The 20,917-nt window shown below is 36.0% G+C and overlaps 1 protein-coding gene across 1 annotated transcript in view; it reads left to right on the top strand.

Moving 5' to 3' along the window:
• smarca1 (SWI/SNF related, matrix associated, actin dependent regulator of chromatin, subfamily a, member 1) overlaps nucleotides 1-20,520 on the top strand; it is a 28,649-nt gene extending 8,129 nt beyond the window's left edge. The window contains exons 5-25 of the mRNA XM_048187172.1: nucleotides 8-108; nucleotides 398-577; nucleotides 900-1,055; nucleotides 1,239-1,370; nucleotides 3,896-3,964; nucleotides 4,062-4,171; nucleotides 7,172-7,398; nucleotides 7,508-7,629; nucleotides 10,943-11,095; nucleotides 11,241-11,373; nucleotides 13,908-14,053; nucleotides 14,256-14,384; nucleotides 14,611-14,721; nucleotides 16,475-16,588; nucleotides 16,705-16,827; nucleotides 16,942-17,074; nucleotides 17,580-17,698; nucleotides 17,952-18,026; nucleotides 18,113-18,250; nucleotides 19,260-19,370; nucleotides 19,905-20,520. Of these exons, the coding sequence (XP_048043129.1) occupies nucleotides 8-108; nucleotides 398-577; nucleotides 900-1,055; nucleotides 1,239-1,370; nucleotides 3,896-3,964; nucleotides 4,062-4,171; nucleotides 7,172-7,398; nucleotides 7,508-7,629; nucleotides 10,943-11,095; nucleotides 11,241-11,373; nucleotides 13,908-14,053; nucleotides 14,256-14,384; nucleotides 14,611-14,721; nucleotides 16,475-16,588; nucleotides 16,705-16,827; nucleotides 16,942-17,074; nucleotides 17,580-17,698; nucleotides 17,952-18,026; nucleotides 18,113-18,250; nucleotides 19,260-19,370; nucleotides 19,905-19,964 (2,642 nt within the window). The 3' untranslated portion in view covers nucleotides 19,965-20,520. The remainder of the gene's footprint in view (nucleotides 1-7; nucleotides 109-397; nucleotides 578-899; nucleotides 1,056-1,238; nucleotides 1,371-3,895; nucleotides 3,965-4,061; nucleotides 4,172-7,171; nucleotides 7,399-7,507; nucleotides 7,630-10,942; nucleotides 11,096-11,240; nucleotides 11,374-13,907; nucleotides 14,054-14,255; nucleotides 14,385-14,610; nucleotides 14,722-16,474; nucleotides 16,589-16,704; nucleotides 16,828-16,941; nucleotides 17,075-17,579; nucleotides 17,699-17,951; nucleotides 18,027-18,112; nucleotides 18,251-19,259; nucleotides 19,371-19,904) is intronic.
• The last annotated feature ends 397 nt before the right edge of the window (nucleotides 20,521-20,917 follow it).

Genomic DNA, 20,917 nt, shown 5'->3' with positions numbered 1-20,917 from the left:
TTGACAGATGTTAAGAATGGAGCTTTGAGAGATTATCAGATCAGAGGCCTGAACTGGATGATTTCTCTGTATGAGAATGGCATTAATGGCATCCTGGCTGATGAGATGGTAAAACCCCCAATATTTTAAACTAAAAGGTCAACACAGCAACAGTAGAAGTATAGCATGTTCATAGTGACAGGTCTAATTAAAAGCAACTATATGATTTAGTAGTTGAATCTCTAGATTTTCAGAAATAGTCTGATTATACGTCATTGTGGAACCACACAGTCTCATGACAATGAAAACACGACTCCTGCATTTTTTCAGACGCTTCAGTAAAACTGATTTTTCTGGGTCTGTCTTGTTGATGTCATGGACTGTGACTCATTGGATTTGTGTGTTCTGATTGGTTCAGGGTCTAGGTAAAACCCTGCAGACAATCGCGTTGCTAGGCTACCTGAAGCACTACAGGAACATTCCTGGCCCCCACATGGTCCTAGTGCCCAAATCGACCCTGCATAATTGGATGAATGAATTCAAGCGCTGGGTGCCCACCCTGAAGGCCGTCTGTCTTATTGGGAATAAAGATGATAGAGTAAGGCTGTTCATGTCCTTCTGTGTTTCTCTCACTTTCCTGCATCTGTTCCCTTTCTACCCACTTTCATCTTACCAGCAGGACCTTCAAAATGCTTGTGTAATAATGAATTAGTATGTAATTAGTATGTGTGTGTTTTAGGCGGCGTTCATACGTGACTTGATGCCTGGTGAATGGGACATGTGTGTCCTTGAGTTTTTCTCTCACTTTCCTCCTTTCTATTCCCTTTGTACCCAATAAATTTTTATCCTACTAGAAGGTCCTTCAAAATGTTTGTGTAACAATCAGCCATAATTAGTATGTGTGTGTGTGTGTGTTTTAGGCAGCGTTCATACGTGATGTGATGATGCCTGGTGAATGGGATGTGTGTGTGACCTCATACGAGATGGTGATTCGGGAGAAATCGGTCTTTAAGAAGTTTAACTGGCGATATCTGGTTATCGACGAGGCTCATCGCATCAAAAACGAGAAATCAAAGGTATTTGAACACAGATGAACAACTGATGAGATCCAATTAATGCAAGAGTAACTAAAAAGTAGAGAAATGTGTCTCATAAAACTTCTGAGATGATTTAACGATCTGATACAGAGGAAAAGACTTCAGAGAATCTTTCCTTTTTTTCTCCTTGCTGTCTCTTTCTCTTTTAACTCCGGCTCTCAGTTGTCAGAGATTGTGCGTGAGTTTAAGACGACCAATCGTCTGTTGTTGACTGGTACCCCACTGCAGAATAATCTACATGAGCTCTGGTCGCTTTTGAACTTTCTGCTGCCTGATGTGTTCAACTCTGCCAGTGTGAGTCATACTCTTTTAAATATTGCATCCTGTTTTATCTCCTCCCACACGTTATGTTGCTGTATCTGTCACAGTTGTGTTGGAGGCATTTGTGTAGATGTGTTGTATGTTTAGAGTAGTCTACTCCTTAGATTATAAACTAAAGTTTATAACCAAATCAGGACTAAGATTAGGAAAAAATGTCTTCAAATGGTTTTTAATTGATTTTTTTTTTTTAATTGTACACTACCGTTTAAACGTTTGGGGTCAGTAAGATTTAAAAAGGGGTCATGACATGGATATTTGTTAAGTTAAAGGTGCCCTAGAACCAGTTTTTACAAGATGTAATATAAGTCTAAGGTGTCCCCTGAATGTGTCTGTGAAGTTTCAGCTCAAAATACCCCATAGATTTTTTTTAATTAATTTTTTTAACTGCCTACTTTGGGGCATCATTAACTATGCACCGATTCAGGCTGCAGCCCCTTTAAATCACGCGCTCCCTGCCCCCCGAGCTCTCGACTATAATACAGTGCATTTACAAAGTTCACACAGCTAATATAACCCTCAAATGGATCTTTACAAGATGTTTGTCATGCATACTGCATGCATGCGTCGGATCATGTGAGTATAGTATTTATTTGGATGTTTACATTTGATTCTGAATGAGTTTGATAGTGCTCTGTGGCTAAAGCTAACATTACACACTTTTGGAGAGATTTATAAAGAATGAAGTTGTGTTTATGCATTATACAGACTGCAAGTGTTTAAAAATGAAAATAGCGACGGCTCTTGTCTCCGTGAATACAGTAAGAAACGATGGTAACTTTAACCACATTTAACAGTACATTAGCAACATGCTAACGAAACATTTAGAAAGACAATTTACAAATATCACTAAAAATATCATGTAATCATGGATCATGTCAGTTATTATTGCTCCATCTGCCATTTTTCGCTATTGTTCTTGCTTGCTTACCTAGTCTGATGATTCAGCTGTGCACAGATCCAGACATTAATACTGGCTGCCCTTGTGTAATGCCTTGAACATGAGCTGGCATATGCAAATATTGGGGTCATACATATTAATGATCCCGACTGTTACGTAACAGTCAGGAGAGATTCGCCTGTCCTTCGGAGGTCTTTTAAACAAATGAGATTTACACAAGAAGGAGGAAACAATGGTGTTTGAGACTCACTGTATGTCATTTCCATGTACTGAACTCTTGTTATTCAACTATGCCAAGGTAAATTCAATTTTTGATTCTAGGGCACCTTTAATATGTTCCTTGAGTTTCTGTTATAATGTTAATAAAGGTTTTTGCACACACACAAAAAAAAAAACATTTATTTTCAACCCTCTTTCTGACTCTCTGTCTGAAATGATCTGTTTTTAAGGGGCAGATTCTTTAAGACTTGTCAGTAAACGTCCACTGTTATGATTGGCTAACATAATTGCTTAGGAAACAGAGTATCAATGCCCATTTGCTATTGCATCCAAGTTATCATCATATAACAGTCAATTACCAATAGGGCTGGGTGATTAAATGATAATGATAATTATCGCGATAAAATTTTCCTCAATAAAATAACAAATGTTTGATAAATGTTCCATATAATGTTTATGTGCCAAAAGTGTAAAGAAACAGTGCTACTCGTTTGAACCACGCCACAGGCAGTGGTGGACTGGCCATATGGAGCCTGACGGTGGCCTGATGGTCATTCTGGCCTGCTGTGCAGTCAGCTTGACGTGTGATAGGCTGATATGTAGCTAGGAATGAATAGACGGACCTCTCAAAATCTTTGAATCAGACAATTGTGGTGTGAAAATGACACCACCACATGACCAAACATCAGCGACGCACTGTCTGTTTGGCTATCCGACAATCGTGTAAAAAAATAAGTTTCTTTGCGAACTCTCCATTATACTGTGCTTCAATTATAAAACGAAATGCTCCGAACAAACATATAATCCTCTGATGTGATCTGGGATGCCATTAAAATAAACTATCCACTTGTGTCTGATGCTGGGATCCTTCTGAAGTCTCTACAGAGACACAGTCTGTATACTGTATCCAGTGTAGGTAGCGTCAGTGATTATAATGGGTTCTATTTGCTTTTGACAAGAAGCAATGCTCACATCCATTGTAGGCAAAAATCAGCCGTCAAGCAAATGAGCGCCAGTGGGCGGGGCCTGTGGTGCGATGATGTATAACTATTAGTCAATGTCTTGCTCTAGAGGCAGTCATATGCAAATTTTGTATCAATTACATTGTTACGCTACCAGGTGACTGTTAAAAAATGTATTTTTTATTGAATTATTCATTCAAGAGATTTGTGCAAAAATGCTGATGCTGATTGGAGAATGTTAATGTTATGATAAATGTTATGTAGCATGATATTGTTATCTCTGTTTGACACAAAAAAATCATGATGATCAATTTATCTAGAATTGTGCTGCTTTATTAGCTTAGTATAAAAAAATGGCAGAAGTCACTTTGAATGTTACCACCATGACAACATATGTCTGTGCGTTTCTATAATTTTAGGATTTTGATTCGTGGTTTGACACAAATAACTGTCTGGGTGACCAGAAGCTGGTTGAAAGACTTCATGCCGTGAGTCTAATTCTCTCTTTTGAGTATATTTTTAGTATTGTCCAGCATTGAAGTTTTTGTTGATGAGACACTCGAGCTATTGAATGTTTGTTTTCAGGTTCTGCGTCCATTCCTGCTGCGTCGCATTAAAGCGGAGGTGGAGAAGAGTCTTCCTCCCAAGAAAGAGGTGAAGATTTACCTGGGGCTCAGTAAAATGCAGAGAGAATGGTAAGCTCATACACAATTTTATTAAAAACTAAAAAAACAGAAATTGAAGAGATGTGAGATAAATTCATCATTGGATCACAGTTGTATAGCACTTGAATTTACTGGAATTTCCAACAAAAATATCTATATTTAATACCATTTTCGCTAAATGAAAATTTTGATAAATGAAATTTTCAAACAAATAAAAAAAAATGGCAAATGATAGTTCAATAAGTACAGTAGAATAAAGAGACAAATTAAACATGCCTGTAAGGTTTCAACAGTAGTACAAAAGTTATTCTGTCAAGAGCAGCGAGTGATTTTCTCTTTGTCTTTTGTTCTTTTGATTAACATGACAGACGGCAGCAGGTTTATTAGGCTGTTATCACTTTGCATGGATCAAATATACAAAACGTGTTTTCTCTCAACTGTTTACATTCCAAAACTGGCTGTATGTACTCGTCAAGATGCCATTTTTTACGTAATTTTTAATGTATTTGACCATTTAAGCACAGTAAGCCAAGAAAAAGAAGTCAATTTGGTACTCACGAGCTGTTTGAGAGGCGGCATTTATATATGTCAGTGATGCACACGCTTTTGGTGTGAGCACGATACCTGCGTGAATGACTAAAATTATGCACAATACTAGCACTATTCAACTGGAGCCAATGAAATGAGTGAGTGAGAGAAGGCATGTGCGTGTCAGTTCGGCGAGAGACTTGAGAATGTACAGCTGGTATCGGTGTATTGATATTGCAGAAAAGGAGAATTGGAACCGTTTCAGATATTTCATTATCGATACATATCGAAATATTGATATTTTTGACAATGCTAACATTGACATCACCAGATCTTTTGTGGTAAAAACCCTTTTAGTTTTACCAAGTGCTGTGTTGAGGCTTTGTTGTTTTATACTGTTCTCACCATGTGAACAAGACAACAGAAGCTGCTGCAGTCCAGTGTTGGGCACGTTACTTTAAGAAAGTAATTAGTTATAGTTACTAGTTACTTCTCACAAATAGTAACGAAGTTAGTAACTGAGTTACATCATTATAAAAGTAACTAATTACCAGGGAAAGTAACTATTGCGTTACTTTAAAAAATTAAAATATGTCAAATAACTTGAATTCCCCCAATATTAAATATAAGTCTAAGAATAAATTATTCATGATCCGCTCTTGCTTATGAAATTTCTCTGTACTGCACGTGTTAGTAGCCATAGAAAATGCAGCTTCATATTTATGTTTAAATAGTCCTGTGTTATGTTTTAAATCCATTTATTAAATTATGAAAAGTGAACAGCATGAGTAAGATGCATCATATGATGCGCAATATATCGGGAGTCATGGAGTGGGTCAGACATGATTTTGACCACTTCATTAAGTTTTGTTTTATAGAAAGCCTTTCTTTAAAGTGAATTTCGTTTGTAAAAATTGTATCTTAATTTTAATCAATGTTTCATCAACCAATTGCCTGGATTTAATAAATAAGAACCAAAAATATAAGACAATATAATCATGGCAGGCGCAGGCGCGATCACTGAAATGAAGCGCGTCTTATAGACTAAATGAACCGAAACTCAGCGTATAGGCTGCTTGCCTCGCAGACATGAGAAATAGCCTATATCTAGGCTATAGAAAGCTTGAAATATCTAAAATCGAAAAGAAATAGGCTTCTCTGATTATGTACTAATCCGAATGAAGTGCATTCTCTCTCTAGGCGTGTCCATATGCAGAGATGATGAGAGTCAGCAATGTCAACTTCATCTTCGCAGCTGACACCGATTCAGAAAACATTACTTTATTAATAAACAATTAAAATGTCTCCTTGCTGTTTTGGTCACATTCATAATAATTACTTTTGCCGGTTCTTTATGGCAAGCTTTATGCGTGCGCTTGAGTGATATAGCCTATATTACGATCATTATTATGGTTTATTCTCTCCAGTATTTGAGAAATTAAATGAATATAAATGTGATTAGTCAACTATTGGTTTAAATGAATAACTACTAGTCGACTAGAAAAACTTATTTCGCATATTTTCGATCCAGCATGTCACAAAGTGTATTCTGGTTTGAGCTCGCGCTCAGCTCGCTTGCTCACAGACACACACATAGAGCATCGTACATTATTATCAGTTTAAAATTATATTTGTGTATGACTAACCCCAACACACACCAGAGAAATAACTTTGCAGGTCCTGGCTGAGAGAGAGCCTACTCAGATGAAAAGCGCTTCAGTGAGCTCAATTATAGTAACGCAGCATTTTTTGTCAGTAACGGTAACGGCGTTGTAAGGGGAGAAAAAGTAATTTGTTTGATTACTCGTTACTGAAAAAAGTAACAGCGTTAGTAACGCCGTTTATTTATAACGCCGTTATTCCCATCACTGCTGCAGTCTTACGTTCTGGTCGCCCGACTTAATGATCAATATTACATACATTACAGAACTAGACTACGAATCTCTTTATTTCTTTCCCCAAATCATCTTACGTCTCGCTTCATTTTCACGTGGGTGCTTTAAATCTTGCCATATGGGTTTGATAAACACTTTGGATGATTATTTATAGTGTCATGTGTGCTGGGTACTGGTGAAATGAAAATATACTGTATATACAAACACTATCACTCATCACCCAGATTTTTATTTATTCCTAACTCTCATTGGTGGGTTTTCTAAAGAACTACAGCAGTCTGTTTTTAGAAAGCCATGTATAAATAAAAAAATGAGTTTAGTGATGTAACCTCTCAAAGTATAGTCAAATCTCTAAATCATACATATGTAACATTGCTAAAATATATTGAAAGAAATAAAAAAACATCTTGATAGACTCTTGATAGACAGCTGTTGGACGACTAGTCAACCATCCTGCTCCATTGCTATCATAGAGAAGTACGTGGCAATATAAACTACTAAACAAGCTCTAGATGTGAAAACCTTGAAAAAGAATGAACAGTTATGATGTTGGAATAATAAAAATTACGGACTTACACAGTGTTTTCTTTCCTTGATTTACCACCAGGTACACACGTATCCTGATGAAGGATATTGACATCCTGAACTCAGCCGGAAAGATGGATAAGATGCGGCTTTTGAATATTCTGATGCAGCTGCGGAAATGCTGCAACCATCCGTACCTGTTTGACGGAGCAGAGCCTGGTCCCCCATACACTACGGACACACACCTAGTCATCAACAGTGGCAAGATGGTTGCGCTGGATAAACTTCTGCCTAAAGTGCAAGAGCAAGGTGTGTGTGCTTATTAGCTTTCAGTTTTGATAAAGCAGATATTTATGTTCTTAATTGGAATTCATATGAATTTGTTTTTGTGAATGTATTCCTGGATATGTGTGTGCAGGATCCAGAGTGTTAATATTCAGCCAGATGACACGTGTGTTGGATATTCTGGAAGATTATTGCATGTGGAGAGGGTTCGAGTACTGCAGATTGGATGGCAATACACCTCATGAGGCCAGAGAGGTACTCTCTTACACATTACCACACACATACACTAAAATACACACATAATTAAATTCAGAAACATGCACGTCACACAGCAGGTTCTTTTACACTCCTATGGCCAATTTTCTTTATAAAAAAATGGTAACAACACTTTACAATAAGGTTTCATTTTGTTAGCATTAGTTAACATTGAATGAACAATAATTCTACAGGATTATTTAATCATAGTTAATGTTAATCTCAACATTCTGTTAACATTAGTTGTTGCACTGAACTAAAATGAACACAAATATTTTATTAACTAACATTAACAAAGGTTATTGCTCTCTGTTAGTTCATGTTAGTTAATGCATTAACAAATGAGACCTTATTGTAAAGTTTTACCAAAAAATCTATTGTCTAAAAACAAAAAAAATAAATAATAAAAATAAATAAATAAAATGCCTAAATAATGGAAACAAGTCATTGGACAACATTACTTAGGCTACATATAAAGAATCAAAATGCATGTGCCATGGATAAATAAAATGAAATAGCCACCGCACAGACAACAAGTAAATGTTTTTAATCAAATCATATTGTTGATGAAAATAATACGAGAACAATAAAGGTGTTAGTTATTATTAATAAAGCATCAATGTTTTTAACATAACACTTATTATAGTTATAAGCTAAATGTTTTTTTTGTTCTGAAGTACAATAATATTATTACTATAATATATTGCTTATCTAACTTTTACAATTTAATTACATAAATAAAACAATTTTTAAATAGTCATTAATTTAATAATAATTATTATTAGTCTAAGTCTAATGATTAATATTGTATAGGTTCCATAAAAAATGATATAGGGCTAGGGTTGGCTTTTACCTTTACCCTCATGCTAAAATAAACAGTAAATCATCAAAAGCAATCAATAATAGAAGTGGTCTAAATATTAAAACATGTACATATTAGGGCTGGGGAGAATAAATCAATTCATCTCGATTTGTGGATCGATTCTGATATTTTCTGAATGCATCTCGATTCTGTCTTGAATCGATTCTGAGCTTAGTTTTTAACAGCAGATGGCGCTCTAGGCTAGTTTATAACCGCATGTTCAAATGTTGACAAAGAGGAACGCTTGTGCATTCGGCTATGTACTTGCACCTCAGAATGCTTTTATGATGCGAGATTAACAGACACAGCCCACTGCAAACACCCTTGTAATTCGCTTTAAGAATGAAGAAAGAAACTTTATGAATGATTATTTTATAGAAGGTTCAAGTGGTGTGTGTATCGAGTTCAAGTACGGCTGTTCGGCTGTTTCTAAAGCACACAGTGCCATCTGCTGTTAAAAACTAAGCTCAGAATCGATTCGAGAGAGAATCGCGATGCATTCGGAAAATCTCAGTATCGATCCAGAATCATTTCTCGTTTCACGATTCAACAATTTATTGTCCCAGCCCTAGTACATATATCTTCTGTGGAAGTCTCAGGACGAAACAGTGTTCATCCAATCATTGCATTTGGTCCGAATGCAATGACACAATGTCCTAACTGCCTGTCAACATATGTATTTCCATACCAGCATGATGCTTTGCAGAATCTGCTGTGTGTGGTTATGTGTTTTGAAGGAGGCATGGCTTTGGAGAGTGCTTTGAAGGGAGGGTGGGATCTTATACTTGTAAACCTAGCTTGCTATTGCTAGGCACTCCGAAATTGCCTACCCTACCTGTAATATATAGTTAAGACTACTTATTGGGTGGCCTATATTCTGCCTCTGAAAAGTCTTTAAAAAGTCTGTGTAAACACACTGTTTTATAAGAATTGTTGTACATTTATTTAATATCAACCTGCATGGGAATTGTATTCTTTCAAAATATTTTTTCCTCAAAAAAATAAAAAAATCTTTTTAGAACCATTGAGGAAGTAGAGTTTGTTGGAGGAACCAGAGCCACAGTCATGATTCTCATCCCTAAATACTAAGAGGTAGAAAGGAATGATTCACCAAGAGGAAGAAAGGAATTCAACAGGCTTTATAAAATTATGAGACACATACAGATACTTCATGTGGAATCTCAGCAGAGTTTATATAAAGACACTGATTAACCAACCTGGTAGTCATGGAAACCGCTGATCAGTTCTGGTGTGATTGCAAACTCTGCGGTTACATGGGAATGTAAGACACACTCATAAGCTAAGAATAGTCTTGCAAATATTAGACATTAGAAAGGTTAGAAGTGTCTCATTTTATCACTTTAAAATCTAACAACTCTATTTTAAATGTTTTGAGTGAACTTTAAGTAAATATTGAGAAGAATACAATTTTTTTTTATCTATGTGTAATTTGTATGTAAATTTCATTATGTATATTGACATTTCACTCTCGAGCTGGGGCATCAAGAAAAAAGTCTTTTGGAAGTTTTAAAAAACCTACTTTTGCTAACTAGTCCTAGGTTTTTGGCCCGATCAGAACCAAACCAGTGCAGCAAGATTCTCTGGCGTCTGATTGTAAATAATTGTCAAAAAAAAAGTTGAAATTTCAATTTACGGTCTCAAAACGCCAAAACATTCGAAGTGGAATGGAATGAGATATTTTCACCAAACTCGATACGTACACGACATTCATACAACATGGTAGAACTTCTCATTCTTAGCAACTTTGCCTCTAGGATCGCCATTGTCCATCGAATCGTTCGTTAATTATTGGAGGTTATTTCAAAAACCATCTTTGCCAAACTAGTTCTAAAACATATTTCAAAACACTGCTTCATGAAGCTTCAAAGCTTCATGCAAAAGTCATGTGAACTATTGAAATTTCAAAACACGTATGACGTAACGAAGCCTCATTTACTGAAATCACGTGATCTTGGCGCTCTGAACCACTGATTCGAAACAAAAGATTCGTAAAGCTTCGTCACTAGAAATTGTTGAATGAAGTTGCTATTTTGTTTTTGTTTTTTTTTGGCGCACAAAAAGTATTCTTGTCGCTTTATAATATTAAGGTTGAATCACTGTACTCACGTGAACTTTAACTGTACTTTGGCCGCCTGCATTCCGCGACGATCCGCGCACCTTCCGTGTCACGTAATTTTCACATTCAGTAGGGTCTGCGGATGTCCACATACCCCAGCCAAGCGGAACACGGAAAATGAAGTATACCCAGGCCTTACCCGCTCCATAACTAAAATAAATGAGGGGGGGCAGGCCTACCCATGTATATTGGCCAGTGACCACTGTGATCTACTATAATGCGAAATAGACCTTAATTATTAAAATGATATAAGTGGTTTAAATGAATTATATTATAATTTTCCTGTCCTGTCCTTCTCTCTTGTTGTGCATTAGCAAGCCATAGATGCTTTTAACGCCCCGAACAGCAGTAAATTTATCTTCATGCTGAGCACACGGGCAGGTGGGCTGGGGATTAATTTGGCTACAGCTGACGTGGTGATTCTCTACGACTCAGACTGGAACCCACAGGTGGACCTGCAGGCCATGGTGAGAAACACAACACGCATACAAAACTACAAAACTGAGCTCACTAAAATGTATGATTGTGAGCCTCAAGAGAGATGCCAGTTTTCTTCATGACTGCTTGATTGAAGTTTTAATAGTTTTTGTTGTGTCATGTACTGTGTTTTAGGACCGTGCTCATCGTATTGGACAGAAGAAACCAGTTAAAGTGTTCAGGTTGATCACAGACAACACTGTGGAGGAGAGAATTGTGGAGAGAGCTGAGATGAAACTACGCCTGGACTCCATTGTCATTCAGCAAGGTATGAACACACTAGGGGTAAAACAATTTCTTTTGTAAATAGAAATATTAAACTGTATGAATTATCAGCTGTCCATTTTCCAAAAGTAATTACAGTAATTCTCTCTGTCACTGAATGGCTGTACTGGCAGAGTGAAAATGAATTTAACAGTCAATTAAACAAAAACAAACCTTGTCTTACAAATTTGTAATTATAAGTGATTTGCATTACTTAAAGTAAACAAAACCCTATTGCAGATACTATTGTTTTTCTACTGGATCAGTTTTTGAGCTAGTATTGGATATATTTGTTTGGTTTGTGAAGCTGAAACCTCATAATGGCTGTATGTCACAATGATCTTTGACAGAGATTATCTATTCATTTACACCATCGTTATGAAGGTTGGGGTCAGTAAGAAATGAATACTTTTTATTCAGTAAAGATGTGTTAAATTAATCAAAAGTGACTGTAAAGATATTTATAGTTATAAAACATTGCTATTTCAAATAGCCTAAATGCTGTTCTTTTGAACTTTCTATTCATCAAAGAATCCTAATTTTCCATAAAAAACATTAAGCAGAACAGCTGCTTTCAACATTGATAATAATGAGAAATGTTTCTTCAGCACCAAATCAGCATATTATAACGATTTCTGAAGGATCATGTGACACTGAAGACTGGAGTAAATGGCTGCTGAAAACTCAGTAATAAATCACAGGAATAAATTACATTTAAATTACATTTTTACATTTATTTATATTTTAAATTATTATGTTTTAAATATTACGTTTTAAATTGTAAAAATATTTCACAATATTACTGTTTTTACCGTATTTTTGATCAATCAAATGCAGACATAAAACATTAAAAAATCTTACCAATTGTACTTTGTTTTCTATACAGTATATCCCAATAATAAATGTTGATGCCTCACAAAAAAAAAAAAAAAAATGTTGTAACAGTTTGGTGCATTTGTTATCAGTGTTGGGCACGCTACTTTAAAAAAGTAATTAGTTATAGTTACTAGTTACTTCTCACAAATAGTAACGGAGTTAGTAACTGAGTTACATCATTATAAAAGTAACTAATTACCAGGGAAAGTAACTATTGCGTTACTTTAAAAAAAATAAAAAAATAAAAATAAAAATATGCCAAATAAATTGAATGCCCCCAATATTACGTATAAGTCTAAGAATAAATTATTCTTGATGCGACTCCTGACTCATGATCCGCTCTTGCTCACGACATGAAATTTCTCTGTACTGTGTTGGTAGCCATTAAAGAAAACGTAGTTTCATATTTATGTTTAAATAGTCCTATGTTATGTTTTAAATCCATTTATTCGATTATGAAAAGTGAACAGCGTGAGTAAGATGCATCATAAGATGCGAAAATATATCGGGAGACATGGAGTGGGTCAGACATGATTTTAAACACTACATTAAGTTTTGTTTTATAGAAAGCCTCTCTTTAACGTGAATTTTGTTTTGTAAAAATTGTATCTTAATTTTAATCAATGTTTCATCAACCAATTGCTTGGATTTAATATATAACAAGCAAATATAGCAGACAATAAAATCATGACATGGAGGCGCGGGAGCGATCACTGGCGCGTGAACTGGAGCGCGTCTTATAGGCTAAATGAACCGAAACTCAGAGGCTGCTTGCCTCGCAGACATGAGAAATATATCTATAGAATGCTTGAAATATCTACTTTAACGAAAATGAAGTAATTAAAAATGAAAAGAAAGAGGCTACTCTGATTATATAGCCTAATCCGAATGAAATGTGCATTATCTCTCTAGGCGCGTCCATATGAGCAGATGATCAGCAATGTCAACTTCATCTTTGCAGCCGACACTGATTCAGAAAACATTACTTTATTAATAAACAATTAAAATGTCTCCTTGCTGTTTTTGTCACACTCATAATCATTACTTTTGCCGGTTCTTTATGGCAATTATGCGTGCCCTTGAGTGCTATATAGCCTATATTATGTAAACGCTCCTTATTATGGTTTATTCTCTCCAGTATTTAAGAAATTAAATTAATATAAATGTGATTAGTCAACTAATAGCTTAAATGAACAACTACTAGTCGACTAGAAAAAAACTCATTTCACATATTTTCGATCAAGCATCAAAAAGGGTATTCTGGTTTGAGCTCGCGCTTCGCGCGCATGCTCTGACAGACACACACACAGCGCATCATACATTATTATCAGTTTAAAATTATATTTGTGTATGACTAACCGCATCACACACCAGAGAAAAAAACTTTGCAGGTCCTATGGCTAGAGAGAGCTTACTCGGATGAAACGCGGCATTTTTTTTGTCAGTAACGCTAACGGCGTTGTAACGGGAGAAAAAGTAATTCGTTTGATTACTCGTTACTGAAAAAAGTAACGGCGTTAGTAATGCGCGTTATTTATAACGCCGTTATTCCCATCACTGTTTGTTATATAATATGAATCTGAATGGTGAGAAATGTAAAACAAGAGGTTAAGTAGCGTTTGTGATCTATTAAGTTCTGTTTGTGTATTTGTGCTCTTACAGGACGGCTGATCGACCAGCAGAATAAACTGGGGAAGGATGAAATGCTACAAATGATCCGACATGGAGCAACACATGTGTTCGCCTCTAAAGACAGTGAACTAACAGATGAAGACATTGACACCATTCTGGAAAGAGGTGCCAAGAAGGTAAATGGACACAGACACCTGAAAAGTTGCTTAAATTCACTGGAAGACTAATAGGTTTAGGTCCCAGTTCCAAAAACTCAGACAAATAAAACACATCAGATTTCTTTCATATTATGAGATTTTTTTTTTTCTTTTCACTTTTACACTCCAGTTGATACTATTTAACCCTGTTTAACTTGTTTGATGGCTGTTTTCCTCTCAGACGGCTGAGATGAACGAGCGCATGCAGAAACTTGGCGAGAGCTCGCTGAGGAACTTCACCATGGACACGGGTGGCACCGAGAACAGCCTTTACAAGTTTGAGGGAGAGGATTACAGAGAGAAACAGAAAGTTAGTGTCTGTGTGGAAGTTTACCAGGTGGAAATCAATTCATACTCATGTATAATGCAGCTCTGATGTGCATTAAAGTAAAGCGAGTCTATCAGTGAGAATTTGGCAGGTTTTTAAGCTTTGCACCTGTGTATGTCACAGACTGTTAAAGTTTACGTGTAGGTGTGTAGCTGAAAGTGTGTTTGTGTGTGTTTAAGTTTTAAACAATTCTCTCTGTGTTGTGCAGCTTAGTTTGATCGAATGGATCGAGCCTCCTAAGAGAGAAAGGAAGGCCAATTATGCTGTAGATGCTTACTTCAGAGAAGCACTGCGAGTCAGCGAACCAAGAGCCCCAAAGGTAACACACACACACATATATGGTTTAGACACTCTGAAATGATTTTCTTGTCAGTGCTACTCATGACTGCATGTAGGTACAGTCTACACAACCTTACTACAGAATAAATAATGCACTCAGATCAGTTTTCATCACTGACACTTGCACTGGATTGTAGGAACTCAGCTGAAGGGGGTACTGGAGGGACGTAATAGATAAAGAGTTGAAAAACAAAGGTTGCAGGTTCAAACGCTGACTCAGGAAATGACCTCATGAACTAGATGTTCTTCTTTCTCCTGTCCTGTCACTGCTGTGCCCTTGAGAGAGACACTTAACACTAGATTGCTCCTGAGGGAGAGTTTGTTTGAATAGTGCACTGTAAGTAATAAAAAACATCAATAAGGTAAAAAAGAAGTAAATGCACCTTTTATGCAGCTTCTTAATATGTATAGCTGCTTTAATCAATAGTTGTATATATTCATTAAACTTTGGTGTCAGTTGTTTTTGTCAGTTACTGATAAGTTTCTGATAAATGTGTATTTATAAAGCTACCATCCATTTATGACATATTATGATGTAAATACGGTAAATACGTGATTTTCTGTGCAAAAACTCACTATTCCTGGCACTTTTCAATTCTATTCTGGTCAGTGCTGTTATTGTTGACTATTAAAAATATAAAAAATCGTCTTAATTGAATTAATCATCAGTAATTGAAATAAAGCTGAAATAAAATATAAATATTAAACGAAAACCTTAAACTTAAAAAACTGAATGTTGCAACTAAATGAAGTAAAGTAATTTAAGTTGTAGTACTAAAATGACTAAAAACCTAAGGCCTGGTTTCACAGACAGGGATTAGATTAAGCCAGGATTATGCCTTAGTTCAATTAGGACATTTAACTACCTTTTATAAATGTGCCTCGGGAAAAAAACATTACTGGTGTGCACAACAAAACAATGGCACATATTTTAAGATAATTATGTTGGTGCAAGTTGCTTTCAGTTAAAACAGCTCAAATATGCTATTTAGTCTGGGACTCTTGTCTGTGAAACTGGGGGCATAACTGAAATATAAATAAATTAAAGCCAAATATAAATATATTAAAAAAATGTTTAAAAAAAAATTAAATAAATAAATAAAAAAATTACAAAAACACAACAATTATTAAAACACTAATAAGAATGAAAACAAAAAATCTAAAAATAAAAGCTAATCTAAAATATTAATGAATATTAAATAGTATATAAAATAGTATAAATTAGAATAGTTCTGTATATAAATAATACTAAAATAACATTGATTCACTGGTTCACACTGTCCCAATAAATGTCAACATTATTTGGATCTAGAATGTTGGGAAACGTAGCTATCTAAAACCAACAACCGTTGGAAAATGGTGTTTTTTGGCATTTGCAAGGGCAGTGTAAACTAGCTTTAATATTGCCTTGTCCTTTAAAGAATAATGATTTCTAGCAAATGTGATGGAAGTTGATAGTTTATAAAGTGATAACCCTGTCAGCAAAATAGCAGGGAGCCAATAAACCTCAATTTTAATGAATATCATTAAATTAAATTGAAAATCAAATGAGTGTTTTGATTAAAGTGAAGTGTCCGCTAGATAAAGCTACATCTGCCAGGAGCATAACAATGTTTTGTCATTATACAGTACACATCAAATATCACACAAATGTTTGCATGACAATATACACACAAGTGTCTGTGGAAAGATCATGAAAAGTGTGTGTGTGTGTGTGTGTGTGTGTGATCCAGGCTCCTCGGCCTCCAAAGCAGCCCAACATCCAGGACTTTCAGTTCTTTCCACCACGTCTCTTTGAGCTGCTGGAGATGGAGATTCTTTACTACAGGAAAACCATTGGATACAAGGTGAGCTCTTCATGCACATCACATTTGTTTTCAAGATTTATGTCAAATCTGCTCAAGTGTTTGCTGTTGTATCCGATATACAGTGGTGTGCGATTATATATGTGTGTTTATTGCAGGTTCCACGTAATCCAGACATCCCAAATTCAGCACAGGTCCAGAAAGAGGAACAAGCAAAGATAGACGAAGCAGAACCCCTCTCACCTGAAGAGACGGAGGAAAAAGAGAAACTACTCACACAAGTAGACAAACACTCATCTTGTCTTCTCTATCACTCACTCACATTCACACACACTCTTATAAATGTGTTAAGTACAGAGCAGTGGTACAGCAGAATATGTTTTTGTTTTTCCCAGGGTTTCACAAATTGGAACAAGCGTGATTTCAATCAGTTTATTAAGGCTAATGAGAAGTATGGTCGTGATGACATTGACAACATCGCCAGAGAGGTGGAGGGAAAGACACCTGAAGAAGTTATGGAGTACTCGGGTACAATACACACAAACGCAATTACACTCAAGCCTAATATCTATAGAAATTACATGCTAGGAATGTGTGAGCATGTATTACAAAAATATTTTCAAAATTCAACTAGTCGGTGGGCTACTTGACCTAAATGGTATTAAGGAGGCCATGCATAATTAGGCTGGTTTTCAGTTCATGTGATCATATATAATAATTTAATGCATATATATATAGGGATGGTTCAGACTAAAATAGAAAAAAACCTCATCCTGGTGTTGTTCTAATGCCATGTGCTCTTCTTTCTTTAATGGACCACAAAGGGAGAATTTTTTTAAATGTTCAAAACTGGCTACTTCACTAATCGATTAGTGTACTTTTGGGGACCTAGTCAACCATTATAACTTATGTATACACATGTATAAAATACACAAGCAACTACCTCACACTTGTCTGAACTACACAAAATATATTTCACTCCTGTATCAACTACACAGACACACATCTCACACGTTGTTTGTTGTTATTATAGCTGTGTTTTGGGAACGCTGTAATGAGCTGCAGGATATTGAGAAGATCATGGCTCAGATAGAGCGAGGAGAAGCTCGCATCCAGAGACGTATCAGCATCAAAAAAGCCCTGGATGCCAAGGTCAACCTTTCAAAAACTCACTATGAAATTCAATTATGTTGTTGACAAGCAAGTTTTTCTTTAATGGCTGCTGAATTATGATTGTGTGGTAGCTTTAGTTTTTCTTGCTTTTGATGGTTTGCAACCTCATTATTAGGCAATATTAGTCAGCCTTATCATGCAAAGCAAGAAACCTTCAGAGGAAATGTCATTTTTGATGCAATAATAATTAGTAAATATTTCTTTTGATGGTGTGTGTTTTGTGTACTTGTAGATAGCACGGTATAAGGCTCCGTTCCACCAGCTCCGCATCCAGTACGGCACAAACAAAGGAAAGAACTACACGGAGGTGTGTGCATGTGAGAGAGGGTTAATGTATGTGTAGTGTGTTAACTAAGAACTTAAAATATGGAAACTTTTCTTTTGCGTTTGCAGGAGGAAGACAGGTTTCTGATTTGCATGTTGCATAAGATGGGCTTTGATAAAGAATACGTTTATGAAGAACTTCGACAGTGTGTACGGAACGCTCCGCAGTTCAGATTTGACTGGTTCATCAAGTCCAGGACTGCCATGGTGAGAACATGTTTGTGTTAGAGCCAGGTCTCCCAAAGTCATGGGCAACCTGGAAATATCAGGGAATTTTTTGGTTACAAATTCTTAACTGCTCTTTGCAAGCATTTTTGTTACTATTAATTACTATCTATTATTATTTTTGTCACGATTTTAAAAATACTCATCCAATAATCGCATCACTGGAAAACCCATGGGAAAAAATCATGAAACTGAATGAAATAATGAAACCCTTGTAGGGATATCAATCAATCAATCAGTCAATCAAATGAATCACAAATTGATTAATATATATCAATATTTGAAGAGGAAAACCTCCAAAAGAACAAAATTCGTAGACGTTATTATAACAGACTACAGACTAGTAAAGAATGTAATAGACATTTTAAAAAAGGGTCAAAGGGTCATCTTTTTCAAAAAAGCTTCATGAATGATTCAAATCAGTGGATCTGAATATTTTTGACTTCAAGGTCCCCCATTGTCCAGAACAATATTTGAAGCCCCCCACCCCACAATTTCTACCCACTAAATGGTACCTAAATTCATTATTCATTTTAGAAATATATAACAATTACAATAATCTCACATTAGATGTGAATGGGAAGTCTCATATGGATATATTTACAGTACATGGTTGTATGTGGGTTTACTGAGATGTACTTTGGGGACAGCAGTGAAGTGAATCTGAAAAAGCCTCCATTTGGAGTGGTCCTCAATTGGAAAAAAAAAGTAAAATAAATTCTTAAAAATGCCAGTTTTCTTTTACAGTTTTGCTTAAGATGTCTAGTGTTTATGTAAAAACAATAAAAACTTAGCCATGCGTGTCTCACACACAAATGCAATTTCAGTTTAATTTTCAGGTCACATTGGCGTTCGTGTTTGTGAAAGCGTGTGGGTGCAGATGCTTGTGTGATGCCTGAAAGGAATTGTAAAAGTATATGAGATGTGATGTATAACTCTTGTGCTGAGATGATGAAAGAGTTTCCTTCTGTGTGTTTGTCTGGTTTGCAAGGAGCTGCAGCGTCGCTGTAACACGCTCATTTCTCTCATTGAGAAAGAGAACATGGAGATAGAGGAGAAAGAGCGAGCTGAGAAAAAGAGAAGAACACCCAAAGGACAATCAGTAATACGTCCTGTCTTCTTTCTTTTTGCTCCATCTGTTGTTGTGCTTTGTGCTTCATGTCCCCAAAGACTTTCCCTCTAGTTCAGAATCACGCTTGAACAACTGAACAAGAACAACATGCAAATGATCAAAATTCCCCTCAGATTTACTGTCCACAGTAAAGTATAGTATATCCCACTGACGATTTCAAACTTGTCAATCTATCTATGTATCTGTCTATCTATCAGGGCATGTGCACGGTGAGTTGCAAGATTTTGCCTGGAGCGAGGAGCAGTTGTTTTTTTTTTGTCTTCTTTTTTTTTTCTGCCTGTGTTCTCTTTGCTCTTTCTATCACATGCAAAATGCCTGTAATGTCAGCAAAATTTACAATGTGTTAAATCTGTCTACAAAAGAAGATCTATCTATCTATCTATCTATCTATCTATCTGTCTGTCTGTCTGTCTATCTATCTATCTATCTATCTATCTAACATCTGTCTGTCTGTCTGTCTGCATGTCTGCCTATTTACTTATCTATCTGTCTGTCTTGTCACAGGCTCACAAGCGTAAAGCCGAAGTGTCGACTGACAGGAAAGAGAAGAAATCTCGTACCTGACTCCTGTGCCTGCAGTTCCCCATTACGAAGCACTACAATAATCAGACGCTCTCTACAGTTCTGTTTTTTTATCTGTGACTCAACACCCGTTTCTTAAAATAAACGTAAATTTTATCAAAACAAATCTTTTTTTGGGACATATAAAACACTTCCATACCGTGTTCAATCTTGTCCCACGGGCTGCATACATGTTGGCAGCTACACAATGTTTTGCTAGAGCTTGTTTTTATCTTCTTTTTCCCCCCCTTGTTGATATCAACATTGGCAATTATTTAGCATGCTAAATAGGGGCTCTAAAGCCCATTCTGATCTTGTTTGTGTGTTTTATAAATGAAACTCTTTTTGCCTGAGACTGTTGTTGTATGTTTAAGGTCTCTGTGATTTGCACCTTAATCCATGTGATCTGTAGCTTTGCACATCCAGTCTTCTTAAGCTCTTTTATACATTTCATGTGCCATTTTAATGTTGCATTTAAGCTATTTTACACATTCTTGTTTGAACCTTTGCTGATCTTTATATGTACAAGTCCAGTATTATTAAAAAACAAAATAGGTTGGTTATGTGTACATCTTACTACTTTTGTTTATAGTGGAGAAAAGCAATATGCCCCTGTGCCACTTTGACTTTGCATAATGGGGCTAAAATTGTGTCCTAACCAGACATGGCAAGACAGAACAAGCAATAAAGGCTTTCTTTTCTACACTGAAACTGATTCACAGTGATCAAGGGACCAATTGAAAAGTACCCAAACCCCTCTGACACCAGGCTGGGAGACCAGCAAAGACCCGCAAACAATCCTAGACTGCTTTAAGCAGTTTTTTCCTAGTGGGGTAAACTGGATAAAAAAAGACAATTATATGTATGTATGAATATATATATCTTTTGACAAGCGACAGTAATAATGGTTTGTCAGTGTAATTGTTAACAAAAAGGAAATTGAAAATTAAAACGCA

This window comes from Megalobrama amblycephala, linkage group LG4 (genome assembly GCF_018812025.1).
Source record: "Megalobrama amblycephala isolate DHTTF-2021 linkage group LG4, ASM1881202v1, whole genome shotgun sequence".
In the NCBI taxonomy this organism is placed as follows: Eukaryota; Metazoa; Chordata; class Actinopteri; order Cypriniformes; family Xenocyprididae; genus Megalobrama; species Megalobrama amblycephala.
The sequence above is the reverse complement of the archived record's forward strand: the minus strand, read 5'-3'. Positions and strand labels throughout refer to the sequence as shown.